General features: G+C 40.4%; 1 protein-coding gene across 5 annotated transcripts in view; it reads left to right on the forward strand.

Annotated features, from left to right (window-relative positions):
- The first annotated feature begins 337 nt into the window (after nucleotides 1–337).
- Nucleotides 338–26327, forward strand: part of CADPS2 (calcium dependent secretion activator 2) — a 292353-nt gene continuing 266363 nt past the window's right edge. For all 5 annotated transcript variants that reach the window (XM_068996437.1, XM_068996444.1, XM_068996463.1 and 2 more), the window contains exon 1: nucleotides 338–751. In XM_068996437.1, coding sequence (XP_068852538.1) covers nucleotides 428–751 — 324 coding nt within the window. In that variant the 5' untranslated portion in view covers nucleotides 338–427. The remainder of the gene's footprint in view (nucleotides 752–26327) is intronic.

The raw sequence follows: 26327 nt of genomic DNA on the forward strand, positions 1-26327 counted from the left end.
CTGGCCCGGGCTGCCCCTGTCGTTGGGAGCCGTGCCGTGCCGTGCCGTGCCGTGCCGTGCCGTGCCGTGCCGTGCCGTGCCGTGCCGTGCCGTGCCGTGCCGTGCGCGGTGTTATGGCACTCACACACGCCCGCCCGGCCCCGTCCCGGGCACCCGCCGGCTGCTGCCCTCGCCGGAGCGGGCGGAGATTTTAGCCCGGCCCCGGTCCCGCCTCTGCCTCCGCCGGGAGCCGCTCGGAGCAATTCCCACGGCAACCTAGGCTCGACCCCCTTCCCAAACCCCGCCTCTGTTCCCCGCCCCGCCGCTCCCGCCCGGCGGCCGCCGCGGGTCGGAAACAGTCCGTGTGTAAACTCGACGTGTCCGGAAAGGTGCGCGGCGCTCCCCGCCTCGCTCCGAGCCCGGCCGCGGGGCGCGCCTGCCGAGCGCGATGCTGGACCCTTCCTCCAGCGAGGAGGAGTCCGATGAGCTGCTGGAAGAGGAGCGGCGGGACGTGCTGGTGGCGGCGGGCGGCGGCTCGCCGCGCTCGCTGCCGCCGGCGCCCCGGGACTCGCGGGGCAGGGAGGCCGGGGCGGCACGGGCAGCCAGCCCCAGCCCCTCGGTGCTGAGCGAGGGCCGGGAGGAGCAGGAGCGCCTGCAGCGAGAGGAGCGGGAGAAGCGGCTCCGGCTGCAGCTCTACGTGTTCATCGCGAGGTGCATCGCGCACCCCTTCAACGCCAGGCAGCCCACGGACATGGCCCGCCGGCAGCAGAAGGTGAGCCCCCGCCTCCCCGCTCCCCTGCCCCGCCGTTCGCGCTCGTTCCCCGCGGGCCATCCCGCGCGCTCCGCGCCGCTCGCCGGTGCCGCGCTGCCGCCGCCGTGGCGCTCCGGCCCGCAACAGGTTGAGCGGGGCCGCGGCACCGGCCAGGCACGGCACGGGGAGCGCCGGCGGCACCGCGGGCGCTGCCGGAGCGGCTGCTGCGGGGCTCGGTGTCAGCGCGCCTTGCCCAAAGCGCACCCTTTATCTAGAAATCCGTCAGTCACCAGGGGTGAAGGCGTTTAAGTTTTTAGAGTTGCGCTCAAAGTCGCCGTGCGAAGGGCGCAGGGGCGCAGGGCGCGGGCGCGGGGGCCGTTCTGCGGTGGACGATACGTTCCTGCTTCTCGGCGCTGCCTGATGCATGGAATTAAACCTTCCAGAGGTGCCTCCTGCGAGTCGCGTTCTCACCGTCTGTACCCAACCCGAGCAAATTAAGCCATAAAACACAGGTGAATGACAAAACTATTTTGTTTCATGAATTAACTGTGCTCCCTGTACATAGAAACAATCAACGTGCATGTTTGTGGTGAGAATGACCTTCTAATGAAGGTTGACCAAAGTTATTCTCTGTGTCTTGTCCATGAAAGACAAGCTTTTGAGACCTGGCAGTGCGTGGTAGGTATCTATGCTTATTCACTCGTACTTTTGAGCTATTGAAAAGGTAGAATACTTAAAGTTTTGAATTAAGGCACTACATTTCCAGGTAACTACTTAAAAGCTCAGTTCTTGAAATGTTTGGTCTAAAAAATTGTATCTTTCTTACTTTCAGTTCTGTAAACAAACTAACTAATCCAAAACAAAAGAAACAAACAAAACTCTCATTCTACATCACTTTTCAGAAGGATAGCGATAGGACACAAAAATGACTTAGTTCTTCTTGGCTTTTATGATCTTGATACTTCCATATGTCTAAGGGTTTGTAAAATCTGATACTGAATGTTTTGGGGTGTCTGAGGTATGCCTGCTATAGGTAATTGTGTTTAGTGAATTCTCAGACAAGTTAACGTGACAACATGGCAGTAATAATAAGATTTGTTTCTGGAAGACTATTTTGTTTTTATTAAGTGTTAGATACTTAAACTCTGGAGCCTGAATAGAGACATCTTGTAAGCAGAAAGCCAAAGAAAATCTGCAATAAAAATTTTCACCCCACTGGAAATTCCCTACCCCAAAACTGAATCATCATAGAAATGATATTTTGAAGAGACATCTGGATCCCTCTAGATGTGACTTTCCACCAGACAAAGCCAAAGCAGACTTGCTGTAGTGTTGGTATCAGTCTAGGTTCAAGCAGGAGACTCAGAAGCCTCAAGCGATGAGATCCATCCCACAACCTCTGTGTGACATGCTCGAGTGCTGCATTGCCCTCCTCTTGATTAAATTTTCCTAATCAGCTTCCAAGTTGCAGCTTGTGGCCATCAATTGCAGAAGATACTGAGCACTTAGAAGTTCTCACTGATCTAAGTCAGTAAGTATAGAGACTGTTTTAAAAATAACTACTGTATTAATTATTTTTATTAATAAAATGTATGAAAAGAGATTACTGATGTGCTGCAAATGCAGAAATAAAACTGTTGTGGATTTAACATATGAGCAATGAACAGACTGATTGACAAAATTGACTTGATACCTAAAATTAAATGTTTCTCCAGCTAATTACTATTTTTAAGTGAATTCTGGAGATTTCATTAATTACTGTATGTACGAAGAGACTTTTGTCATATTTAGGAATTTAGCTGCAGAACAAGGATGTCTTGTCTTTTCCTGGTCAGGAAATAGTATTCTTAAATAAGACATAACACAAAAAATAATTTTTTCTAGGAGTTGCACTTCTGTCTAGAAGTAATGAAATGCACATAGCCATCCTTCCTCTTATTTGACAGTTTTGTATATATTACCCAGTAAATTATTGCCTGTAGGGTAATAGAACTGGTCATGAGTTTTGAGAGTTCAGAAAACCTGCTTTGGTAGTTTGGGATTGCCGAGAGCTGTATGAAGGAGCCCTCTATTATGTGTAATTTCTGTACTTCGTGCTGCACGGTGGCCCCATGTCAGCTTTGGGAATGGGAGTACAACCACCTGTCTTACTCTGTGTCCTAAGGGAAGACGCTTCTGGAGGTGTGACAGCTGCTGTGGAGAAGAGATGACTGAGAAGGGACCTTATTTATGTATATAAGTGCCTGAAGGGAGTATGTCAAGAGGATGCTCTTCGTGGTGCAGAGTAGTGAGACAAGAGACAACGGGCAGAAACTGATGCACAGGAAGTTCCACCTGAATATGAGGAAGAACTTCTTTACTGTGTGGGTGATCGACCACTGGAACAGATTGCCCAAAGAGGCTGTGGAGTCTCCCTCACTGAAGATAGTCAGGAGCTATCTGGACACAATCCGGTGCCATGTGCTCTGGGATGACCCTGCTTAAACAGCGAGGTTGGACCAGATGACCCACTGTTGCCCCTTCCACCCTTACCCGTTGTGTGATTCTGTGACTCATATTCAGTGGAATAAAAGTCTGTCTTTCTTTCTGAATAAATTTTCTATCTGCCAAGGTAGGGTATGGATATGGACTATTTCTTGACCTCTTGCTCTTTTGCCTCAGTTCTGACTTGTGTGACAGCATGTGGCTGGGTGTCCCTTGCAAGCTGGACTGAGGTTCCTTACCTGTGTTAACTGGCACTGTTGGCTACTGCATGCCCTGTCCATCAACAGTGATCCAAGGTATGGTTTTAAATGAGAACCTGTGATGTTCTGTGGTTTCAGCCCCCTGCCTCTTTCTGCTTGTGAACTCCTTGTAGTGCTTTTGCACCAGCAGTCTTTCAGATACCCTAAGAATAGTATCCACCCTGCTTAAAAACAGAAGTAATTTCTTCTTTCTGCCAGTTCATTTGGCATATTGCTGAGCAAATATTGAGGAATGCAGTTTGCTTTCTTTTTAATGTGGAACATATTATCCAGTAAGGGAATGAGATGGAATTCATATATCAAATATCTTCAACTGCATTGTAATATCAATAAGGAAATGGGTTACTGTATGGCTGGCTTCTTATGTTCTTGCTTTAGTATCAGATTAAAATGTACTCTATGGTATCTTGAAACCACCATACTTAATGGACTGTGTTATACTAATTAAAGAATTTTGAATGCAGGCAGTGTTTCACTCCTCTGTTGTCCTTTCTTCTTCCTTCTTTCTTCTCGCAAAGTAAAATTAGCTCTGCTGTATTGTGATTGATAAGATTAACTAAAAAAGAAAATCAAACTTAAGGAAAAAAAAAAGAACTAGCATAATTCACCAGAGTCCATCAGTTCCTCTAACTTGCTTTTAATGACAAATTCAATGTAATTTAGCCCAGGGTTTGCTGAATCACGTACTTTTATAATATGGCTGCCTTTTTTTTTTTTTTTTGTCTCGAGGATATGTGCTAGAAATACTCTTTTTAAACTGTTCAGAGTTAGTTGACGACCCGCTGTTGTATCCTACCTTGCTTTGGTTGCTGGTAGATTTTTGATAGGGAAGGGGGAATAATCTAATATTGGAGGTGTGGAACTGAAGCATGGTATTATTTTTTGAGGTGGGGTAGCAGATCCTGATGAAGATGGAGTTAGCTCTACAGAGTAGAGCTAGTTTGTATTAATAACATATTTTCAATAGATATTTGTAAACATTTAGTCATGTATTTTCCAACTTGTAGAGAAATATTAATGCATCAATGCATTACATATTGTTCTTTTATAAAGCAAAGTTTGTCTGTCCCTGGTTTAAAGTGACTGTCACTTTTTTGTAGTTACCACGTTTTTATGAGTCCTCTCATATTTCACCATTTTTCTCTTCTGCCTCTTCACTCTGCCTCGTTTCTAGTCCCAACATAAAGAGAAAACAATCATCAGCTGATTACATTCCTCTTTCTTCTGTTCTCGTACCCCAGCCAAACTGAATCTCAAACCACCAGATTGGATTTGTCCATAGAATGAGATTTAGGTGGTGAAAGAAATTCACTTGTGACTGTCTTCAATCAGGGGAAAGTGGTGAATGTGAACATATACTGAGTCAGGGATTAGATGACGACCCTGGTAACTGTTGTTTATACTAACCAATTGTACATTCCTATGTACCTACCCAGTTTTACTCAAGGAGTGTGTGCCAAAGGCAGGTTCTATATCTGGGAGATGAATTAAAGTTCCTGGGGAAGGAAGGGACAGCAAAGTGCTACAGTTAACTAGCAAAAAAAAAGGTGTTCTTCCTATGTTTTTTCTTCCTCAACATTTAAAATTTACTCTAGTAATCAAGTGGCCACACAGAAATCCAAGGCTAAGGAAGAAGTAGCACTCCTAGGCTAAATAAGATTTTGTAATGCATGAAAGGCTTAGTACATCAAAGCTGATAATTCAGGTCTTGCTTTCATAGGTGATAGGTATTAGAAGTAATTGATCTGGCTATGTAGAATTCATAAGTGAGTGAATTTATTTCCTGAATACTTGATGACCTATTTTCCTTCCATTCCTTCTCTCCCGTCCAGCTACTAAATCACAAGTAGATCAAAACCATTGACTTGCATCTAATTCTTGATAGTAGAAGCAGTAATAATCAATAATTTTTTTTCCTCTGAATTTTGTGCATTCATTCTTTCCTCTTTCTTGGACTTTATCTGTAAAGGAGAGGTTTACAATAATATGTGTCCAGTAAATAACACTTTCAGGAAAATGCTGTTTATGGGGATAGACTTCATTCTCTGGATTGCAGTTTTACTCCCAATGTTTTTATTTCTTTTGTCTAAAGCCCTGTATTTCCTTACTTTTGAGCTGGTGCTGTGTATCTCCTTATTTGTTGGCTAAGCATGTTTTGGGAAAGAAAAAATGTCTCTTGGGCTCTGAACATGCTTCATAAGATGTTGTTTTCTGCACTGCTAAAGTAGAAGGGAGAGTACATCCAAAGCCATTGTTTTCAGAAACTCTAGATACATTTCAGAGAAAAAGCATAGCTATAAAACTTGTTCATCTGGTCAAAATTGTACTAAAGAGCTTTCTAGGAACATGTCTTCCAATTCTACCTTCATTGTTTCCTTTACAAATTTCAATTCTTTTTGTGGTGTTCAGAAAGTAATTTTAAATCAATTTTATTGCCTTACTTTTCCCCATAATACCTTGTCATCATGCTCTAAGCTGTATATAGTTTTTATTTTTAGTCAAGTGAGTATAGAGAGTTCAGGTAAATCCTGCCAAAACCCATAATATGGTAGCCTACAGATCTCTGTTCATGTTGAGACAAGATTATTCACAAATAGATCTTTTTACCCCTGTCAGAAATGGCTGTTTGGTGAAGAAGTTGGTTTTGCCTGCAGTAGGAAGGTTGCTCACCATGGGCAATTGAATCAGCCATGGCTGAAGAAATACTGAAGGGTGATGAGAGAATCAAAGCCTTCTTGTAACCAGCCCTAGTAACCCGTCAGAGTTCTGTTTTAATCTTAAACTCTTCTTCTGGCCTACCAGCTCAGCATTGATTGATGTGGCTTGGCCAGAAGCTGGCAATGTGCTGGGAAAGCCACGTGTTGGTAAACAGCTGTGTAATGAAGTGATCATGATTGGACAGTCTGCAAACCTGGTCTACTATGATGAAAAATTTATCACTCTCTTCTTTTGCCTGCTTTTTTTTGTTTTCACTGCCTGTTTTGCCTTTACTTGCCTTTGAAATTTGATTAGTTATTGTTATTTGATGGGACAATTAAATTTTTTTTCTGAATATGTGACCCCAGGTTGTTTCCTTTTTTTTCTGTCACCCACATAGTTTGACAAATGTGTTAACTCTGTTGCCAAATACCCCATTTAAAATGCCTGTGGAAGACTAGTTACTAGTTTTTTCTACAGGGGAGCTGAGAGGAGGAAGGTTTGGAGGATCAGTTGATTGCCACCATCTCTGCAGGGATTGTATGGAGGAATTGTCTGGCTGGGCTGCCTTGGATTTTTAACCCTTTGCAGTTGTTATTCTCACATTGTATTTTGTGTATCTGAACTGCTGTAATTGGTGATTGAGAGGCAGAGATACCAAATCAGCTCATCTTGTCTTTAATACTTTCTCTGACATCATCTGTGAAATATACTCATTGATGCTGTGGAATAACAAAGCTGGGGAAAACACTTTCTTCCTCTCTGAACCACACTCCTTTGCCTGCCTGAGGCGCAATATATCAAAATATCAATTTCCACATGCTGTCTTTAACTGTACAGTATTGCCAGACCAGAAAATACTATTTGGTTGCTAGTTGACTATTCATTGAGCAGTATATTTCTGCAAAAGTAAATTTTCAATTTTTCCCCTTTGTTCCCCCAGGCAAACCTGTTGTCACCAGTTCGTGTTTGGGGACACTACTAATCAAGTGCCTTTCCATTTTCATGCTGGTTATTAGAGTTGGTTTTTCTCTTTCTGGCTTTGTACCTTTTTTTTTTTTTTTTCATAAATGATAATAATATCATAATGATATTAACTTCAGGTTGATGTCATCCTGAAGTTGCTTTCGGTATGTATTGGTTTGGTTTTTTAATATACCTCTGTATTTGTGTTCTACTCTCCCGTTATCCTTGTTTTTTCCTTGTGTGTAGATGTCTCCTACTTTGCTAGCTTAACATATCCCTGTCTCCTGCTGCTTCCCTTGCTACAAGTGGAAAGCTAATAGGTCAGGGACAAGACTTGCCTTATCGACCCAAGAGGTATCCTTAGAGGAAGATGGGATGATGTGTTGTCTGCTAGGAAAGTGCTTGGCTCACCTCCTCACCTCTGCTCGTTGAGGTGTGTATTTTGGGGTGTTTGTCTTTATGCCTCAGCTCTGGTTCTGTATTTAGTTGTACTGAGCCCCAGTTAGTATGTTACTCTGAACCAGGTGCCAGTCTCTAAGGTTTCTAAATGTTTAATTTTGAAGTCAGTTTTCATGTAGGGTTTTTTTGGCACATTAGCTGCAAACATGCCTCCTGTATTTCTTTCCAAGTTACTCCCCTTGCTGCCGGCTGATGGCAGTGGCATGTGCAGGTCTGGCACTCAGACTTCTCCGCAACTTCTGGCTGTTGCCATTCAGGATGGGAGGCAGGGAGAGGAACAGCATCTGCTGGAGTCCTGCTCATTTGCCTAGTGCCTATCTCCAGTGCCCATTTCTGCCTAGAAGTGCTGGCACTGAATTGAAAGCAGCCCTGTTCTTGTGTGTTGCAGCTGATTCCCCCAGGTTTCAGAATAGCAGCTGTGAAAAGGCAGTTTTCAATTTGTTGCTGTGTGTGGGAAACTCTGAGCAGCAGGAGAGATGGAGTATTTGCATGTCGGTACCAGGCTGCATCAGCTTAAGCTTGCATTTTGAAGGTTATTTTCTCAGCCATAAGCATTGAAGGCTCTTCATTTTGTGTTTAAAATTCTCTAGAAGTTGATGGTACTTGCTCAATAGAATTTATTTCTGGTTCTTATTTATTTTGCAGTGAGGAGATAAAGCATATGCTTCTCTTCAAGTATGATTACTTGTATGCATGAGTTCAAGAATGTTCTTGAGTGTTTTTCCTGTCAGGAAAGGGAAAAGCATTAATTAACAGCATTGTGAAGAATGAACAGAGCTACAGTGAGTACTTCTTTAAATATGTGGCCTGGTGAATCAAAATTAGAAAAAGAGGAGGTGATTATACAATAATTTTTCTGCAACTCTGTTTCCATTTTTCTCTCAACCATTAATTATTCATTTATGTTCAATTGTCTTGTCTGTGGGGTTTTAGAAATAGAGGCTGGCAGCTTCTGTATAATGAAAGTGCTGGAGGGATACTCGGAGTGATGGTATAGACACAAAACGAATCCTTAGGATAATACTTTGAGTAGACTTGTTTGGGCCATAGACAAGGATGTGGAAGAAAGGACAAATATATTATATGGGTTTAAATGAGATCTCTGAAGAGATGGTGTACATCTACAAAATTTAGAGGAGAAATAGCCATCAGTGATGGAGAGTTTCATGGACTGAGTTGAAGGTGTTGAGAAAGTGTATGGAACTTAATTTTGGAGTAGAGGAGCAGTTCAGCAAGGACAATGACAAAGTTAAAGAGTAATGAATTTGTAGCAGAGAAATCCATTGGTCATGAGAGTTATGCTTTTCAGTATTAAACAGAAATAAAGGAGGAATATCTTTGGGGTGAGTTTGCAAGAAAGATACTGGTCTAGAAAAAAAGGATGATGGTTAAACTGGTAAATACGGGAATAGTCTCAAAATCCGTGTCAGTGTAATACAGAATAGCAAGGGCAAAGAGCTGGTGAGAAGCTGGACTCCATGAAAACCAAAGCAGTGGCATATAGTGCACTGAAGAAAACAGTGGGTTTTTTCTGCAGAAAGTTGGAGTTTTATATGTTTAGATTTTTCTAATGGTGAATTCATGAGTTTTCTTTTTCTAAGAAAAAATTCACCTTCAGGCAGTCTGCACCGAATGTTTATCTTTCTGGCTTTTGCTGGGAAACATCCCCAGTTTGTGCCTGTTGCTCATAAATTCCTTGATTTATTTCTAAATTATGTATTCTGAGGCCTTTTAGCAAGGTTATTTCTTATTCAGAAGTGTTCTACAAATGTTTCTCCACTGCAACTGTTTAATACATCAAATACATATTATTGCTAAAATATTAATATTGACCATTTGATTTTTTAAATTATTTTTGACCCCCTTATGGATGGAGCATAAGTAAAGAGAAGAATTAAAAATAAATAAGAAGTTGTTTGGTATAGATCTGATATTAAATCATCTTAGAAATCAGTTCCCCTTTCACTTTCTCTTCCTTCCTACAGTTTCATTAAAAGGCAGAGGATTTTTCAGTCTCTTACCAGTGGGGATTTAAGGGTAAATAGTGGTATTTTTTGGAGATGGAAGTTAACAAACTCCTTTAGATTTTTTTTTTTTTTTTGGTAGCAATCTCCAGCTAGCAGTTGGAGTATTTGTCTGAATGGACACTTAGATTCAGCTTGTGCTAACTCAAGTGCAGTGTCATTGTCATAGCTGCACGTGCTACACACAGTAGAGGTTCTGAGTATACCTACTACATGGTTATGAAGTAGCTAGGCATGTTTTAGCTTAAATATTCTGTCACACAAGTTCTGACAATCTTGTTTATATGAGTTTGGGTTCTTTTCAGCATACTTTGTCTCCCAGATTAATTTACTTTTAAAACACCACTTGAGATTAATGCTAGCTTTTAAAGTTGTCTTTCTCTGCCACCCAAGTTTTTAGGTACTTAATGTTTAGTTACTTAATAACTTACTTGATCTTCCCAAGCATTTTTCTGTGATAATAAATGTTATAAAATGACTAGCTATGGTTTGGGAATATAAGCCTTTTGTTTTACTGCCTGGAATATAAAAAAACAAATATCCTACAGTGGTAAGATGAAAATTACAAGATCCAGCAGCGTGTGCGTGTATCAATGTATTTTTCTCATGTGTTTCTGAAAAGGAAGTGTCATTCTTAGCTGTGTAATGTAAAGGTAATCTCTTTGTTCTGCAGTCCCCCACTGATACCAGACTATGTGAGTATTTTTGTGCGTGGCTCTCTCTCAGACACCCTGAGTGTAGGATGTACCTTACGGGACTTCTGTTAGAGCCAGATGAAAATTTCTTTGTCTCCTCTTTGCCCCCACCATAGCCTGGGGTGGGTGGGGGATTTTTGAAACCTCTACTTTCTGAATCGCCCGGAAGGTCAGTGGCATGCTTTGAACAGAGCTGCTGTTGTCTTTCCTTGACTCTTCCTCAAACTTTAATTGGAGCAACTGGATTACAACAGTCTTTCTGCTACTTTAATACACCTTGCTGTCTGTAGATGAAAAACACCATGTAAGAAAGAGAAGTTTCATTTATTTAAAATAGCAATAAAATTATTCAGATTATTACTAAATCTCCAGCTGTTTTATGTGTTCTGGATATTTAAACTCTAATGGTTTATTAAAACAATAATTGCTAACAACAGTTAGTCAGAACTCAGTCTGGAATGGCCTTCAAGAGGTCACAGAGGTGTGATAAAATCAGTAAACTGGTTAAAGCCTCCATACATGACCCTCTTGCTGCACTACAAGCTGTGTCTGTTACAAATGCACTTAACTATGCAGAGCAGCACAAAAGGGAGGAGACTTTACAGGCTGGCAGGGTTCTGTTTCACTGTACAGATGCACTTTTGTGGTGTCACACTGCTTACCAGTGTAGATGTGACCTCAGAGAGTCAGAGAGATTTAAATGCAGCAACTAACACAGAGTCAAGAGAGATGGAACCTAATCGAGATAAATAGCACAACAGGGCAGTCTCCTTTCCGAGCTATTAAAGCAGGACAGCATATGCAATGCAAACATAAAAACAGCTGAAATAATGAAGTAATAAGAGCCTTTCTATGTCTGAAGTTAATTAGGGGCAGCAAACTGCCCCTAATTACTGAAAGTGTGGGATCCTCAGCAAAGCTGCCTGGAATACTAATTAAAAGAACTGATTATAAGAAATAGAATGAATAGTTAATGACTAAGAAATAATTTTCAAGAGTATCTTCAGAGAGCAAATAAAGTGCCCTTGGAAAATATTGTGACACCCTGAGCCATCCACTGAATCTAATCCTGCAGATAGACCTGAACTGATTTGCAAGTTTGCTGTGCCTGTGCTTTCTAGTGCTGAGACAGGGACTAATAGGGGCAGAATGACAGGTAAAATAGGAATAGTATTTCCATTTCAATATCAAATGCTCTCTTCAAATCTTCAAATCAAATATGACTTCAGTAGAACCTGCTTATGAAATAGCAATGCTGACATAGTGTATTTTGTTTTAATAGTTGGCTTTGCAGTAGTCTGCTACTCACAGACCTGGGAGAGGTCTTTGGTGCTTGCAGAGGGCCTCTGGGTAGCATCCTCTGTGTTGATTAGTAGCATGTGTATCTGTAGCAACTGTTGGCTGTCAAGTGTATGGGCCACCAAATGGACTGTGATTTTTCCATGTTATTGAAAAAACAGCAATATGGAAATTATATCTGACAGAATAAAAATTGAAAGTTTAAAGATTTATCTTCTTTAAAAAAAATCTAGCTCAATTAATAAGTCTTTTTTATCCTAAGCAGTTCTTTAAAGGGGCTAATCAGGGGTAAAGTGGCTCATCCGGGGTGAAGTTTTATCCAGGCATCTGTTTGAGTGTTCCCACCTATTTGGCACTCCTTAATTTATTAATTTGAACTGTTTTTAATAGCCTTAATTCTCAATTACATTGACACACATATAGAAACTTACATTAGGAATAAATAAAAATAAATGCTTGGAAGCATTGAACCCTAGGAGTAATTTCCTTTACTAGTTCTACATCTCTTCTGGAGGCGGAGGTGGGAGGCTGGAGGTACCCCAGAGTGCTGGGGTGCACAGGAAGGGGGACATGGGTCTTGAAGTAATTAGGCTGTGAGATCAACCCACTGCTGAGTGATGTCACTTCAAGACAGGTGTGACATTTAATTCTCACGGATTGATCGGTGATCATTGTAGTGAGCCCCTCTTTGTGTGGGATTCACATTCACAGCGGGACCAAACCCAGAACCGGAATACCCATGTCCTTTGTTCTGAGCTTTGGTAAATTCATCTGCATCTCCTTGGTCCCATGAGGTTGTGTGTTGTAATGAACTGATAGGTATCTGTTTGGTCCCATAAGGTTCTATGCTGTAACTCTGAATGTGTTCATGTCCTGGAAGGAGGGAAACAATCAACTCCTGTGTGCTCAAAGTGAGACCATGATCCATGGCAGAGGCAGAGTCCTGCTACTGGTAGTGCATTCCTGCTTTCCTGCATGCTGTGGTTCTGCCAGATTCTTTATGGGGTGTGAAAAGCGTGCATTTGTGTGGGGTTTCATGTACATATGTATATAAAAAAGGGAGGAGAGAGAGAGTATGTGTGTATGCATGAGAGAGGCAGGGAAAAAAGCTGTAGGTACTATGGAAGGGGACTAGAATGAGTGCTGCACTGCATGTTATGATATCATTGGTTTTAAAGTTACGCATTAAGCATAAAATACTGAAATACAAGTTACTTAATACTACTACTTTTTCAGAAATGTCATTTTATTTGTTCTCTTTATTGTAGTGGAAGTTTTAAATTGCCATTAATTTCTTTAAAAACAAATATCATACACTTCCAATCCCCCAAACCAAATCAACAAACCCAACATCCCAAACCCTGCAGATCTGTATTTCTGCCTCAGCTTTTGTGGCTGCTTCTTGTAAAACGAAACTCCTAAACCTTGTGATTAGGAAAAAAATATGTTAATATGAATTATGTAAATAGTAAAGATTTTATATTTTATTGAGCTTTTAGAATTGATCTGATTCCTTAGGGTTAGGTCAGAGTGTGCCCTGTTGAAATGAGTGCACTGAATTTCTAGTATTCTAGTTCTGCTCGTTAAGTTTTACAGGCATAAGACTTAAATATCTTGCTTGATTTTCTATTTAGGATGGATTTATACCTTGGCTGCAGACATTTGCTCTCAAAGCATATGTGTTCTCAGTGTGAAGGATAATTTATTTTCCTAATTTGATTGAATTTGTGGGTTTTTTTCCTATAGTGGAAAAATAATTATTCCAACAGGAAAGCAGCTATCCTGATTATGTGGTTAAAAAAAAAACAAAACAGTAAGAAAAAATTCTCCTGCGCTGCACAACTGTATGGATAGTGCTTGCCTTTTACTCAGTCTGACTTTAGTGAGGCTATAGAGCAGCCAACACAGCTGTCAAAAGTCACTTTTTGGGGAAAAAAAGAAGTTGGTCCATTTTATTTTTAATAGTGATGGGCTTAGGGTGGAGCAGTTGCTTTGTATCAGTGGTCAGACTAACACTGCCTCAGTCAGTGCTAATAAGATAAATGGGGTAGTGCATACTGACCATAATAGCTGCAGTAATAACTTGTCTGAGAGATTGAGTCAAGAGGTATGAGGAGCTGAAGCTCTGAGCAATACAGATGGTCAGTGATGCAAATCCATTTCAATCTGTAGTGCTGGAGAGCCCAGAAAATGAACAGAATTGCATAATAACATCAGAAGAAGATAGGTAGCCTCTAACCTTTCCTTTCTGAATGGCTGAAGGATTCAGTGAGAAACTCAGTCATTTTGTCAAAGGGGTGAACCCATCCTCAGACAGGATGTGCATTTGTGTGTGTCAGGCAGGTGTCAGGTAGTATGTACTCACCACAGCCATCCATATGAATAAGTAAAAAAAAAGTAGTACTTAAGGTACTACCAAAATTGAAAACTGTCTCAAAATACTTGTAAATTGCTTGCTAATTTTGAGGCTAATAATTTTAAGCAAAGTAAGTCACTGAAATGATTTGGGTTTGGTGTTTTTTTTTATTTTTTCATGTAAATAAATTTGTGCAATCAATACAGAAGAGTGAGAAAGATTGGAATCAACTAAACTAATCCAGTTTTGAAGAGGATTGGATAGTCTGAGTTAGGGACACCATTTAGAAGCAGTAGCTTCTAAGCAGTTTCATGTGTGTATTTGCAAATTGTGTGCATACAACTTAGGAAACCAAAATAAGGGCTTTTTCTGAAAGGTGGCACAAATAGGGGAGCTGTAGATTTTCCCTCATATGTTGAGTGAAACCAGGTATTTTATCCCCCTGCCAGTTCACAAGATTCTTTTTGAATCTCCAGATAGTTACCAGGGGACCCGTCTGCTGCCAAACAGCTCTGCTACTGTATTTGTGCCTTTGACAGAACATGTAATAAGCCGGGCTAACAAAGCTGCTGGGCCTCAGGTACACCAAGTAAACGTGCTGGCAAATATCCTGGCTGAAGGAAATTGTGGATTTGCTGTGGGATGGCAAGATTATATTGCAAGTTATTGCAAAGCTGATGAATGTATTCAACACACAGACAAGTTACTGTGTATCATACTTGGACTGCAAATGGAAGGGGCCTCCTAGGTTGAGTCAGTCTTGTGGCCAAAAATAAGACATCTTGTCTCTTTTATAAGCAGGTGAAATTTCACTTAGTAGTATTGCCACTGTTTTTCCTTACTCTGATAGGTGTGAGAACCTTGTTTCCCAGACAAATGTGTTTGCAGGTTTGGTTTATACCCACTTCCTGTTCTGTCAGCTCTGCCCTTTAGCTGTAATAACAGCTTTTCCTTCCTGAAGGATTTAGTCGAGGATGGTGTCTCATTCTACTATACAAAACAATCCCAGGTCTGAACCATCCTTCAGGCAGTAGTCTCCCTTCTTCTCTGACTATCCTAACTGCCTTTATCTGTAGGTTTTGCAGCTGGAATTAATGCACCCTTGTTCTCATGTCACGTTAGCATGGTGCCTGGAGTGTGCTAAGCAGTGCATCTGAGCCTTCAGCTCAGAGCAGACAAGGAGAACAAAAACCTCGCAGAAGTTCTTGTGAGTCCTGGCCTGAAGTTTTGGATGCTGAATTTCACCCCTTTCTGTTACCACAGCTCCAGTACATCTTTTCCAGTACATCTTTTTATCCAATAAGTTTTTTTTAATCCACTCTGTGTGCTACTGCATCCCAGTCCTGAATGTCAGTATCAATCTTCAGATTCAGAATATTTATAGTCGTGTTCCTGTTCTCTGTGTCATAACAACATGGAAACACTGTATTTATGGTCAATTGCAGCTAAATTTCTATTTCTCCTTTAACAGTTACCCTCACATTTTTTTGAGTCTTTTTCCGCTTTGTGGTAGTATCTCTGCTGCATAACTGTTGTCTAGATAAGATCTACAGCATTCTTTTAGCCAGAAAGCAAGAATAAAAAAGAAAACACATTACTTGATTTTTATCATCTTTTGAATAATTATGGTAAATGGGTGACTTTGTAATCCTTCCTGTTCTGGGTCAGATACTGCTCCATTACTTTTACCCTGATTCTAACCTTATTTTTATATCCTTGTCCTGAGGAGTCTATGCTCCTCTGAATATAGAGACCTGCTGCCCTCTTTTGGGAAGGAGGATTCTTTGGTCGATGCTAGACAACTTGCAGACTCTTCTAAAGAGTTTGCACACTGCCTCATTCAGGACTCTCAGCTCTTCAGATGACTGAATTGACTAACTCCTCTTAATTCCTTGACATAGAGAATAAATTATCACTTCTCAGTTTCCAGGCTAAAAAGATCTTCCTGACAAAATGCAAACTGCAGAGACCAGGTTTGTGTTCAATAACCATGCCTATCAGCAAGCTCTCAAAATAATTAAGTGCTGTGGTGATAAAGAACAAAACATGTTCAGTGACACAATTTGTATTAATTCATTTGCTGTGTTGCTGTGTGCCTTCCTTCTAATTTGTTTTTAGCCTGCCTGCCATCAGTAGTCTTGAGTTCCTGGTTGTCCAGTAAGCTTCTAAAAAGGCTGTTTCTGGCATTCTGTCCTGGCCACGTTTGGCACACTGCAGAGCAGAATGTACAAAACATCTGTTAGGTCAAGCATTTTGTTGACCACAGGAGATTAAATGGTTAGGTCATAATGATTTCTCTGTAGAATGTGTCCAGACTTGTGAATTTTCACTATACTTTTGCATATGACTTGAATGCTTGTAGCAGTCATGTATAACATGAATAACATGTATAACAGCAGCATTTGGAATTAATCCTTCCCTCTAAAATACTGAGCCAGTGTTTTTGTTTTGAAACCTATTGACATGTATGTACACAAGTTTTCTGTGCAGCAAAAGACATAGACTTGTGCTTCCTTCCTAACTTTCCTTCCTTTGACACCACAGCTTTGTGGTTGAATACAGCACAAGAATGAGTGACTTATGGCCCTACATCATCTTTTATTCTGCCTGTAGTGTGGTGAGTCAGGCATTTCCCAGCACTGGAAAGTTGCAAGGAACCTTGGCCTGTCTGCCTTACTCCTACTCAGCACTTCTAAGTAATAATTTTAGGAAAAGCTGTTATGAAGAATATAGTGAATAATTTTGAAGGTCAGTCATTTTTTTCCCTACTTCTTGAGAGCGGTGTTTGTGCTTATGCTGGGGACCAAGTGAATCACTTTGCAAGTCTGGTTCTTGCTCCTGCAAGGTTTAATTGCACAAAGTTAAGCAAACCTCACTCACAACTCTTCCACTTCTCACACTCCTCAAGTATACTGGATTTTGTGGAATGGCAAATATGTCTTTTGGTTTAGGCTTGTGTTGTCTGGTCCTTTGCACTAGAAGGAAGAAGAGTTTTAGTAAGGGGAAAAGAGGCATCCTGTCAAATTAAGTTGGTAGTCTTGGTAAAAGAGTGGAGAACTGGGAGTTAGAGGAAGGAATAAGCTCTCTCTGGAAGCTCTGATTTTTGTATGCTTCGGTCCTTCATTGTTATGCCTTCTGTGCAGAACAGGAAGAATACTGAAGTAATGTTCCTCTACTGTAACTTTGAAAATAATAGAAATAGAAAAGTTGAGTTTTATCTGAAGTTTTGAAAGGAAATTACATCTCCCAGGTATCTGACTACCCCCTACCTGATAGTGCAATAGCTGTGTAGTGTGTCAGGTCTATTCCTCTGGCATGTACCTAGTCACTGTGCCTTTTTTTTTCTGTGGCAATGGGAGAGATGGAGATCAGGAATCCTGTTCTGTTGCCTTTTGGTTAGATACATAAATTACCAGCACAGTGTGTACCAAAGTTTTTTTAGGCAGCTTTTGCAAGCTTAAAGGTAAGAATTTGCTCCTGACTTAGACAAGAAAGGCCTGTGCTGAGCATCTAAAGATCTGTTGCTCAGCCATATCCTGTGATCTGAGAGGCAAGTGTACTTGATAATTGTATGTGACAGGGTTAGTCCATTTTCTTTTTTCCAAAGCTGAATTGTTACTGTTAGAAAAATTCCCTTTAAAGCAAGTAGATATTATAAAAAACAACAAACAAAAAAGCCAACCTCTAGATTATACAGTGTTCTTGTGAGGAAAAAGAATATACATTTTCCACTCCTACTAGTTGGAGTAAACTTTTGGTGTCACTTCAGATGCTGATGAGTTGACTGAGTACTTCACTTGAGTGAACTCACCAGATGTTTGAAAAGACACCAGGAAACACTGCATTTTCTTCCTACAGCTTATTACTCTATTCATAAGCAGAAAGCCACAGTCCAGCTTCCTCCTAAACTTGTAAAACCACCTGCAAAGATCTTAGTGGTGAATTTTTTCCAAGGTAGTGCAGTGGTTTTTTCTTATGTATAAACTTAAGTGAAAGACCTGAGGACAGAAAAACTCTGAACATAAACTGTGGCCAGTCAGTGGGTTCTCACTGTACTGAAATAGGTCCTAAGCTGTTCGGAGGAGAAAGCTGCAGCTTCCCCACCATGTTTCAATATGATGGAAAGAGAGTCACTGTAACTCACACACTAGAGATGGAGAATAATTGGTTACATTTTTTTGTCCATAGGCTGGACATGAACAGGGCATTTTGACTGAGCAGTGAAGCATACTAACATACCAATCTGGGATTTTGTCCTTGCTGTCTACATTTGTACTCCTGCTTTGTAGTGCCAAGATGATTTGCCAGTCTCTTTCCCTGGGCTCCCCAGTAGCACTCCCCGTTGCCTGGAGGGGTTGCTCTGTAAATGCAGACCTGTAGTGGCCACTGTTGAAAGTGTCTATTATCCATTGGGTTTGAATTTTACAGCTTTTGTCCTACTCCAGTAATTCCGCTGTTGGCCTGTTTTTCTTACACTTGGAATGAGGTTGTTGTCATCAGGGAAGGCTGGGAGGCTTTCAGCCAACTTCCTTTCATTGTTGCCTTCAAACATCTGATGTTATCTGGTCTGCTGTCATGTTATTAAATATGTGTGCTGTCCTGGAGTCACTTAACCTCTTCCCCTTCACCCATGTGCTATGCCCTGCTCAGATCCTGGCCTTCAGGGGACTGGAGCAGGGAAGCTTTTGTGATTCAGTGGGATATTGCACAAGTAGATGCTTTGTGGATAAATCGTGAAGTTACAACAAAGCATTAACAGAGAGTAATAGCTTTAAGACTATTTTCTTCTTTTCTTTTTTCTTTTTTTTTTTTTCTTCTTATCTTTAAGAAGGGAACAAAAAAAATGGTCACACCGCTAAGCTCTAATTACAGTAGCTTTAGAGAGACCTGCTTGATTTGCCTTTTGAGCTCTGTGCTCTGTCAGGTAGGTTTTGATCAAATGCGTTCCTGCCAGCATTCAGTTGTTAGCATTCAGTCTGAGTTAGTCACCAGTGAATTATGGTCTGTGATATGGTCCAGGTCCCATTGCTCTAGTTCTTTTCTCTTTATTGATTTCCATTCTGATTTTCATTTTTGTCCTGGTCTCTCACTGCATGCTTCCTAGTGCTTTTATTTTGTAGCTTTTCAGACTGAATGTCCATGAGTCATGATTTGAAATAAAATGCTAAAAATGACATTATGCAACACTTTGAAAAAAACATTTCTGAGATTGTTCCTTTTAAGTATTAGACTTTGAGAAAAATCATACCACTCTGCAAGGATAAGGCAGTAGGAATTAGACAGAAAAAAGAAGAAAGAACAGGCTGGTAAACTTGAACATTTTAATTTAAATACCTCATTCTTGAATAGGTTTGCCAGCATCAGGCAGAGCAAGAAAATTTTCTTGGCCATTTCCTTTAAGCAGAAGTCAAGAAATTAAATTCTAATTGGTGCAGAATTAAAAAGATGTAATTATATAGATTTTCCTAATCTGATCTGAATAATGGCTGAACAGTGTTGTGTCCCCTTTCACTATGGGCTTCTGTCTTTAAGACTGTGCAAATATCAAATGCTAGCTCCACAAAGTTGTCCAGAGGAACATAACATGGTATGGTCATGGAGCCAAACATTGTATTAAAATAATTTTTGACTGTTTCTAGTCAGCTGTTGGGTCTATATTTCTGGGTTTGTTTCTAGACTGAGAGGTTTCCACACCCCCCTTTGTTTCAGTGGTTTGCGTCTCCCAGGAAGGGAGGTACTTTTTAAAGACCTACTGATGACAGTGGGGAGCACTTCTGATAAAAGTTTGTGTCCCTTGTCTTTCTTATCTTTACAACTCTCTTTACAGCTTTCTTCAAAGTGAGATCATGGGATGCAGCTGCAACTAAGAAGCTTCATTATATGCTTTGCATTAGTACAACTCCCACACTCACTTCTGTTTTTTAATGAGATAATTGAGATCATATAATCCGAATACTGTAGTTTTTATAACTATTTTTCAGGAGTCTAAATATTGGCAGAGGAGTCAATGAATGGCTTAAGGATAGGCAGATGAGAGGGGGAATAATTTGTTCTAGGGGAGGCAGTCTGGATTTCCCTTACTGGTGGTGATGAACACCCTTACTTGAATGTTTTGACTTCGAAGAGAACATCCAAAGGGTTAGCAAAAGAAAACTCTCATTTGGCAAAATTTTCCAGAGCTGAACATACTTTTAGTTTGGGTAGTATAGTGTTTCCTAGTGATTGATATTTTTTCCAGAATTAATTTAAATGGTTTTACTTGTTTTGACAACGGTGCCTCTGAAGGTCAGGCATGAATAAAAGGAACACCTCAAACTGTTCACTCTTTTAGCTTTTCTGCTTTCAAGATACTAATTTAGTAAAATGAATGGGAATTACAAAACTGTTGGTGGTTGGGAGCCTACTGTTTATGACTGTAAAAATAAAATTCATTGTTAGAGAAGGGACAGGCATCTAAAAGACTTGGATGATTTATACAGTGCTATCAAACATTAGTTGTCTGAGGCAAATCTGATGTTATTTGACTTAAAAATGCCTGTTGAGCTAATATGCAGATCAGCTTAGCAATTACTAATTGTTCTGTGACTTAGGAGCACCTGGAGGTGATGAAGGGACTTTAGTGTTCTTTGAGTGAAGTCATACCAATATGAATGGGTACTACTGCACTGAAGATTAGGTGTGTGGCAATAGCAACTCATAGCCATTTTGTAAAATATCTTCTTTTTTTTGATATTTCTTTCAGCCTCCTGTTCAGAAAGTGGTGTGTTTGTAAATCAGCCTTAGAGGGAATTGTGGATTTTTCCTAGGTGTGTTCATCTTGAAAGAACAATAATATACTATTCTTATGTTTATACAAGATTTTTGGGTGGAGGAGAAAAATAGTTGGCTTTAAACCAAATGGCTCATGGAGAGTGTAAATTTATTCTTTAACATGTGACTCTGGGATTTCACCCTATATAAGCAACATAGTAATCAATAATTTTTTAAATTTATTTTAGATTACTTTGTAGCAGTTGTTTGTAGAATCAATATGATAAGGGTAGATATGCCTGAAAGTCCTTGTTGTTAGAAGTTAGAAATTTGGGCTGAATTTGCATTATTTGCATAGCTCTGAATTTTAGCAGAAATGGAGATCAAATCCTGGGGGGAAATTCTGTTGTCAAAAGATGAGGTAGTGTTTACAAAAGGCTCACAGAACACTGATTTATTTTTGTTATTTTTCTGTTGTTTGATACTGTTTATGATTAAGTAATTCATTATATATTGTTATGAAAAAGGTCTGTTTTTTCACTTACACAGAATATTATTTTCTAAAGTAAGAGAAGCATTGGTCCTTAAGTGTTAGCCCCCTTTAAGTGTGGATTTTCCACTACATCGGGGTTATTGTGGATCTTGTGAGCATGCTGCTGTCTTGTTATGATGCTGGAAACATCTGGTATTTTTGGGTAATAAAATGTTCCACTCTCACAGTATTTTGTAACCTGTGATGCTGTATCAGGATGGAAACTGAGAGATGAAAAGTTTTTTGTCAGCCTTTTTAGCAACTGTACAATTCTTGTGTCCTACACGCAATAAATGAATCTGTGTGCTTTACGCTATTGTGCACTGCAACTACTCTTCATATATTTTACAAATAAAAGAATGAAAAATTTGCAGGGAATATACTAATTATTGTAAAATAAGAATTCTTCCATATAGTAGGATTATTTCCCTCACTTTGTGCACGAAGAGGCTTTATTCTCAAGTGCTGTAATGTCAAAGTGGCAGTATTGTCATGGATGTAGTCAGTGACTCAGAAATGAGTTAGCTGATTTTCAGTTTTGTATTTAACTGGAGTTTGCACATGCAAGAAGAAAAGCTTAGGGAGGCGACACGTAAATTTGGGCACATGTGTCTGCACTCCCATTTAGTTAGTGGTAATTTGGTCAGCGCAGACGAGTGTGCATCAGTTCATTCATTAGGGCATCCCACTCATTTGGGACATTTATGAGGTGCCTGCTGTAAAAGTGACAAGCGACTTGCTCGCTTGGGTACATTGACTGCATGGGTGACATCTCTGCTGAGCACATGGAGGAATTTGAACATCTCCAACAGTGAGGACTGACCTCTCTGAACATCTGTTCAGGGGATTGAACACTCTCACGAGGGAAAAAAATTTCCGTAGGTCTAGAGAAGAATTCCCCATGAGTGGAGTTCTCCAGCTGTAGGCAGTGTAGGTGGGACACAGCTGCCTGAGTCTGGCTAGTGGGAAATGTTGACCTAGGGTGTCACTCAGGTTGTGGTAAGGAACATCCATATGACTCTCTCATAAGGAAATATATCCTGCATCCTGAAGTGTTGCCAAACTGTTCACAGTATAGACTGTATGTAGGTGTTTAATTTATTTTCCTGGTGTGCTGCATCATTGCCACATTGAGGTTTGCATGGAGTCACTTCCTTGAGACCAGAATTCACCAAATCCAAAATGAGTAGGGCTCACACAACATTATATTGCTTGCACGTAGAGGGGAAAGTGGGGGGCAGGCTGTAAGAAACCTCTGCTTTCTTTTGTTAAAACAGCATCACTTTCTGAAATCATGTCCTCTTATTCACTGGAACAAGCAACAGGAACAAGCTACCCCATTTAATTTTGGCCAGATGATGGGATTTCAAAGTTTCTGATCTAAAGACTTTTCTGTGAAGATGAATCTCTCTCTATCAATGTGAAGTAGGTTGGATATTAAGAAAAGGTTCTCCACCCAGAGGGCGTCTGGGCACTGGAATGGGCTTCCCAGGAAAGTGATCATAACACTAACCCTGACAGAGTACAGGAAGCTTTTGGATAATGCTGTCAGATACATGGTGTGGGTGTCCTGTGCCAGGCCAGGGGTTGGACTTCAATGATGCTTATGAGTCCCTTCCAACTCAGAATATTCTGTGAATCTTTGTGCCTACTTCAGTGTAGCTGTAGTACAGTGCTGTAGACAAACGCTTCTCACCTGGTGGGCTGGGATGCTCCAGGGTCCTGAAATACAATTAGGCCTTAAATTTGAAGGCATACTGTGCTAACAGAAGTCACGACAATTTTATCCCAGTGCACTTGACTAATAAAGATGAATATTCTATCAATTGGATAGAATCACATATGATTTTCTATCATAGATAGAATTAGAAAGTATATTTATTTGGTTAAGAACTCTGGTTATTTCTTTTTGTATCTTGCATTGTGTTTAATGTTGCTAATTACCTGTTCCAGATAATTTTTTCCCTGTACCTCTTACATGCCTCTTGCAATTTGCTCTGTCTTATTTGAAGAAAAAAGCAGTTGTGTTTTTAATATGATATGAAATTTTATTCAACCTTATTTAGCAAAATACCTTTACTTTTTTTTCTAAACAATTGTTTGAAAGTTATTTTCCCCTGAAGAAGGGCCTTACTTCATTTAAAGCAACTAGCTTATTGGCTTAGGGTTTTTTTTGGTGTGTTGTCTTTTTTGTTTTGATTGGCTGTTCAGTGTTGGTTGCTTGCCTGTTCATACTTTTAGGATCAGAAACATTGCTTTGAAGGAAGAAGCAATCTCTCATAATGAGTTTCCCTTCCTTTTCTTCCCCTCTGCTGGATTGACTGGTCCTAGAAAAGATGCTTTCCCCTTTAATGTTCCGACTGAAAAGAAGCGGCTACTGCAGCACTGCTGTTTCAGCTTTGGCATTGGCTACTGGTCTGTCTAGTTCTTAACTTTATGAAGTTAGATCTCAGGAGATGGTAGCACTTGTTCTGCCTATGGTAATTTGAAAAATAGAATCTTATGCTTTATACAATTTGTTTGCTTTCTCCTTTCTCAAGAATATTAATCTTATTTTCTGGAGAGAAGGACCTTTCAAGGTAGCTTGCTGCCTCTGAAACCTTTAATACTGACTTCATGCTTCACAACATGCTATCATATGTTTGTTTTTAAAATAAGAACAGAAGTTCTACCTCCCTTCTGCAGTTTTTAAAGGAAAACTTACTTGGCATATGGGCTTTTAAAATTAAAAGTTCAAGTTTCAAGTTTTTTTCAAAGGAAGACTTACTGCCTTTTTGAGATTGCTTTGCTTCCTTGCAAGCTTTGACTTCTTATAGATCAGAGACAATGCCTTGGGGAATCAGTGTTCCATTTGAAGTAATAGACATGCAGATTACAGTGAATTCTAATATCAGGAAAGGTCATGATACGGGATTTCTGTATGGCAGTAACATTAAAGCAGAATTGTCATTAAAAACTTACTCATTTTGGGTAGTTTTTGCTATGTTTGGTTTTCAGCTGGCTAGCTTGTAAAACCAGGTTGGATTGCCAAGAACTTTCAAATTGCTGAGAGAGGCACATCTGTAAATGTGAATTATTTAATGAATGTAGCTGAAGGTACATAAGAGATATCTAAGGAACATGAAACTAAAATACAAAGTTAAGTAATGTGCTGCTTTTAGAGATCAGGAGCTTAATCTGCAAGACCAAAATTATAATGGAATGTATATTCAGTATTCTTCTAAAAACTCTTTCAATGGCCAGTTGTGTTCTGTTATCTTTGTGTTGCCATGGAGTTCACAATGTCTCTTTTCTCTGGGAACTTTGCTCACTTATATCACCCATGAGGCACTCTTGTAGCTATGTACCATTCTGATGCTGAAATTTCTGGTTAGAAAGGCTGTGGAAAGCTTTTGTATTGAGTTCTTGACTAACTTCTTCCTGCGTTGATGAAGACTGTCTTCCACTGTAGAATCTAAATGTAGCTGAGGTCCTGGAGCTTTTGTCATTTATAGTATATAGCTTTTTTCTTTTTCTTCCTTTTTTTTTTTTTTTTTTTAAGTCATTGTGTGTTTCTTTCTCCACCACTGTTACTACAAGTTGGTCAGCTTGATGAGCTTATTTTGGAGCCAAAGTATAAAAGGCTTTTCTTAATAAAAAAGAACAGTAAAGTCAGAACTTCAAGCCTACATTTGTGTAGTCTTAAACCATATTCATGGTCATCTTATGGGTGTTTGTTTAAAAACCAAAACAAAACCTGAACATTATTCACAGATCTTTTGGGGCAAAAACTAGTTTGTTTAGTATTTTATTCTAAATTGTCTCAACTATGAGGAAAAGCAGTTTTGGCTCTAGGTTTAATAGGTCTTCCTGCTTGGTTTCTTTGGAGTCTTTTGTTGGCTTGTTAGCTGGAATATGAACTTCAGCAGTTACTTAGAGAAAATTCTTACAAAGTGTGAAGAAGAATGCCGTGGGCATAATGTAGCATTTGTATTGATTTCTCTTTTTGTTTACTGCAAATCTGTGTTCAAGTGTAACATCCTTCTAAGACCTGGCACTTGAGAACTTGTAAGAGCTCTCCCTTCCATGTAGCTTGCCTAGTAGTCTGCTCTGCAGACTCTTTGCTATCAAAGAGTTCACTTTGATAGGGGATGGAAAAGAATTAACAGTTGCAGAGGGATAAACAAAAGTATTGTTGAGATGTAGTCTTTCAAATAATTACTTCTTGTAATACAGTGATCTAAAGCACTTCAGATGGTGTGGAAAGCTTGGCAGAGGAATAAGTAAATTAATATTTCTTGAAGTCCAAGCTTGCATCAGACCTGAATGCCGGTGAAAAAGCATATGAGAAGCTTTAGGAAGGGTTGCAGGTGAGAGGAGGTCATTGCTGGAGGACACGGCTGGTGCCCTCCATGCAGTGCCGTGCCGGCAGCACTGTGTGCCGCAGCCAGCGGCTGCAGTGGGAGCAGCATCCCCCAGGCTGCCGTGCTCTGGGGCTGCTCCACAGCTGCCGGGCCCCTTTCTCTGCCCCTTGCCCGGCTGCTCCCCGTTGGAGGGGATTTAACAGTAGTAACAGCACTGTGCAAAAACATCCTAACTGTCCACGTGCCTGGGAGGGAGGAGTTTGCTGCCAGTGGGCACGGGCTGGGATTTGACTTTGATTTAGCCATGATGGACAGCCTTGCTGCTTTTCCTGAACATGTTGAAGGATATGCCATTGGGCAGGCATCACACAGACAGCAGCCTGATTTACTTCAGTGAATTGACTTGTGAGGGCTTTTCAACCAGTTTTCAACCAGTTCTTGCTCATTTTCCCAACTAATTTTGGTTTTCATTCTATAATGGAGCTCTCCTGCCAGTCTTGTCTCCTTGCACTGGCCTTTTTCCGTTCCTCTGTGCTTTTTCTGTTTTTCTGTCCCAGCCTTGTGCAACCTGACCCAGCTCTAGTTTCCTGTTTTTCCCAGTTTTCATCTTCCAGCCATTCACCACCCTCTCACTCTCTTTCTTCATTCATCATATCACCTTCTATTTTACCATCTTTACATATCTAGTGTCCAGGACCTAAAGGGTGCTTACAGGAAGGCTGGGGAGGGACT

Source organism: Aphelocoma coerulescens, chromosome 1A (genome assembly GCF_041296385.1).
Source record: "Aphelocoma coerulescens isolate FSJ_1873_10779 chromosome 1A, UR_Acoe_1.0, whole genome shotgun sequence".
NCBI classification, from domain to species: Eukaryota; Metazoa; Chordata; class Aves; order Passeriformes; family Corvidae; genus Aphelocoma; species Aphelocoma coerulescens.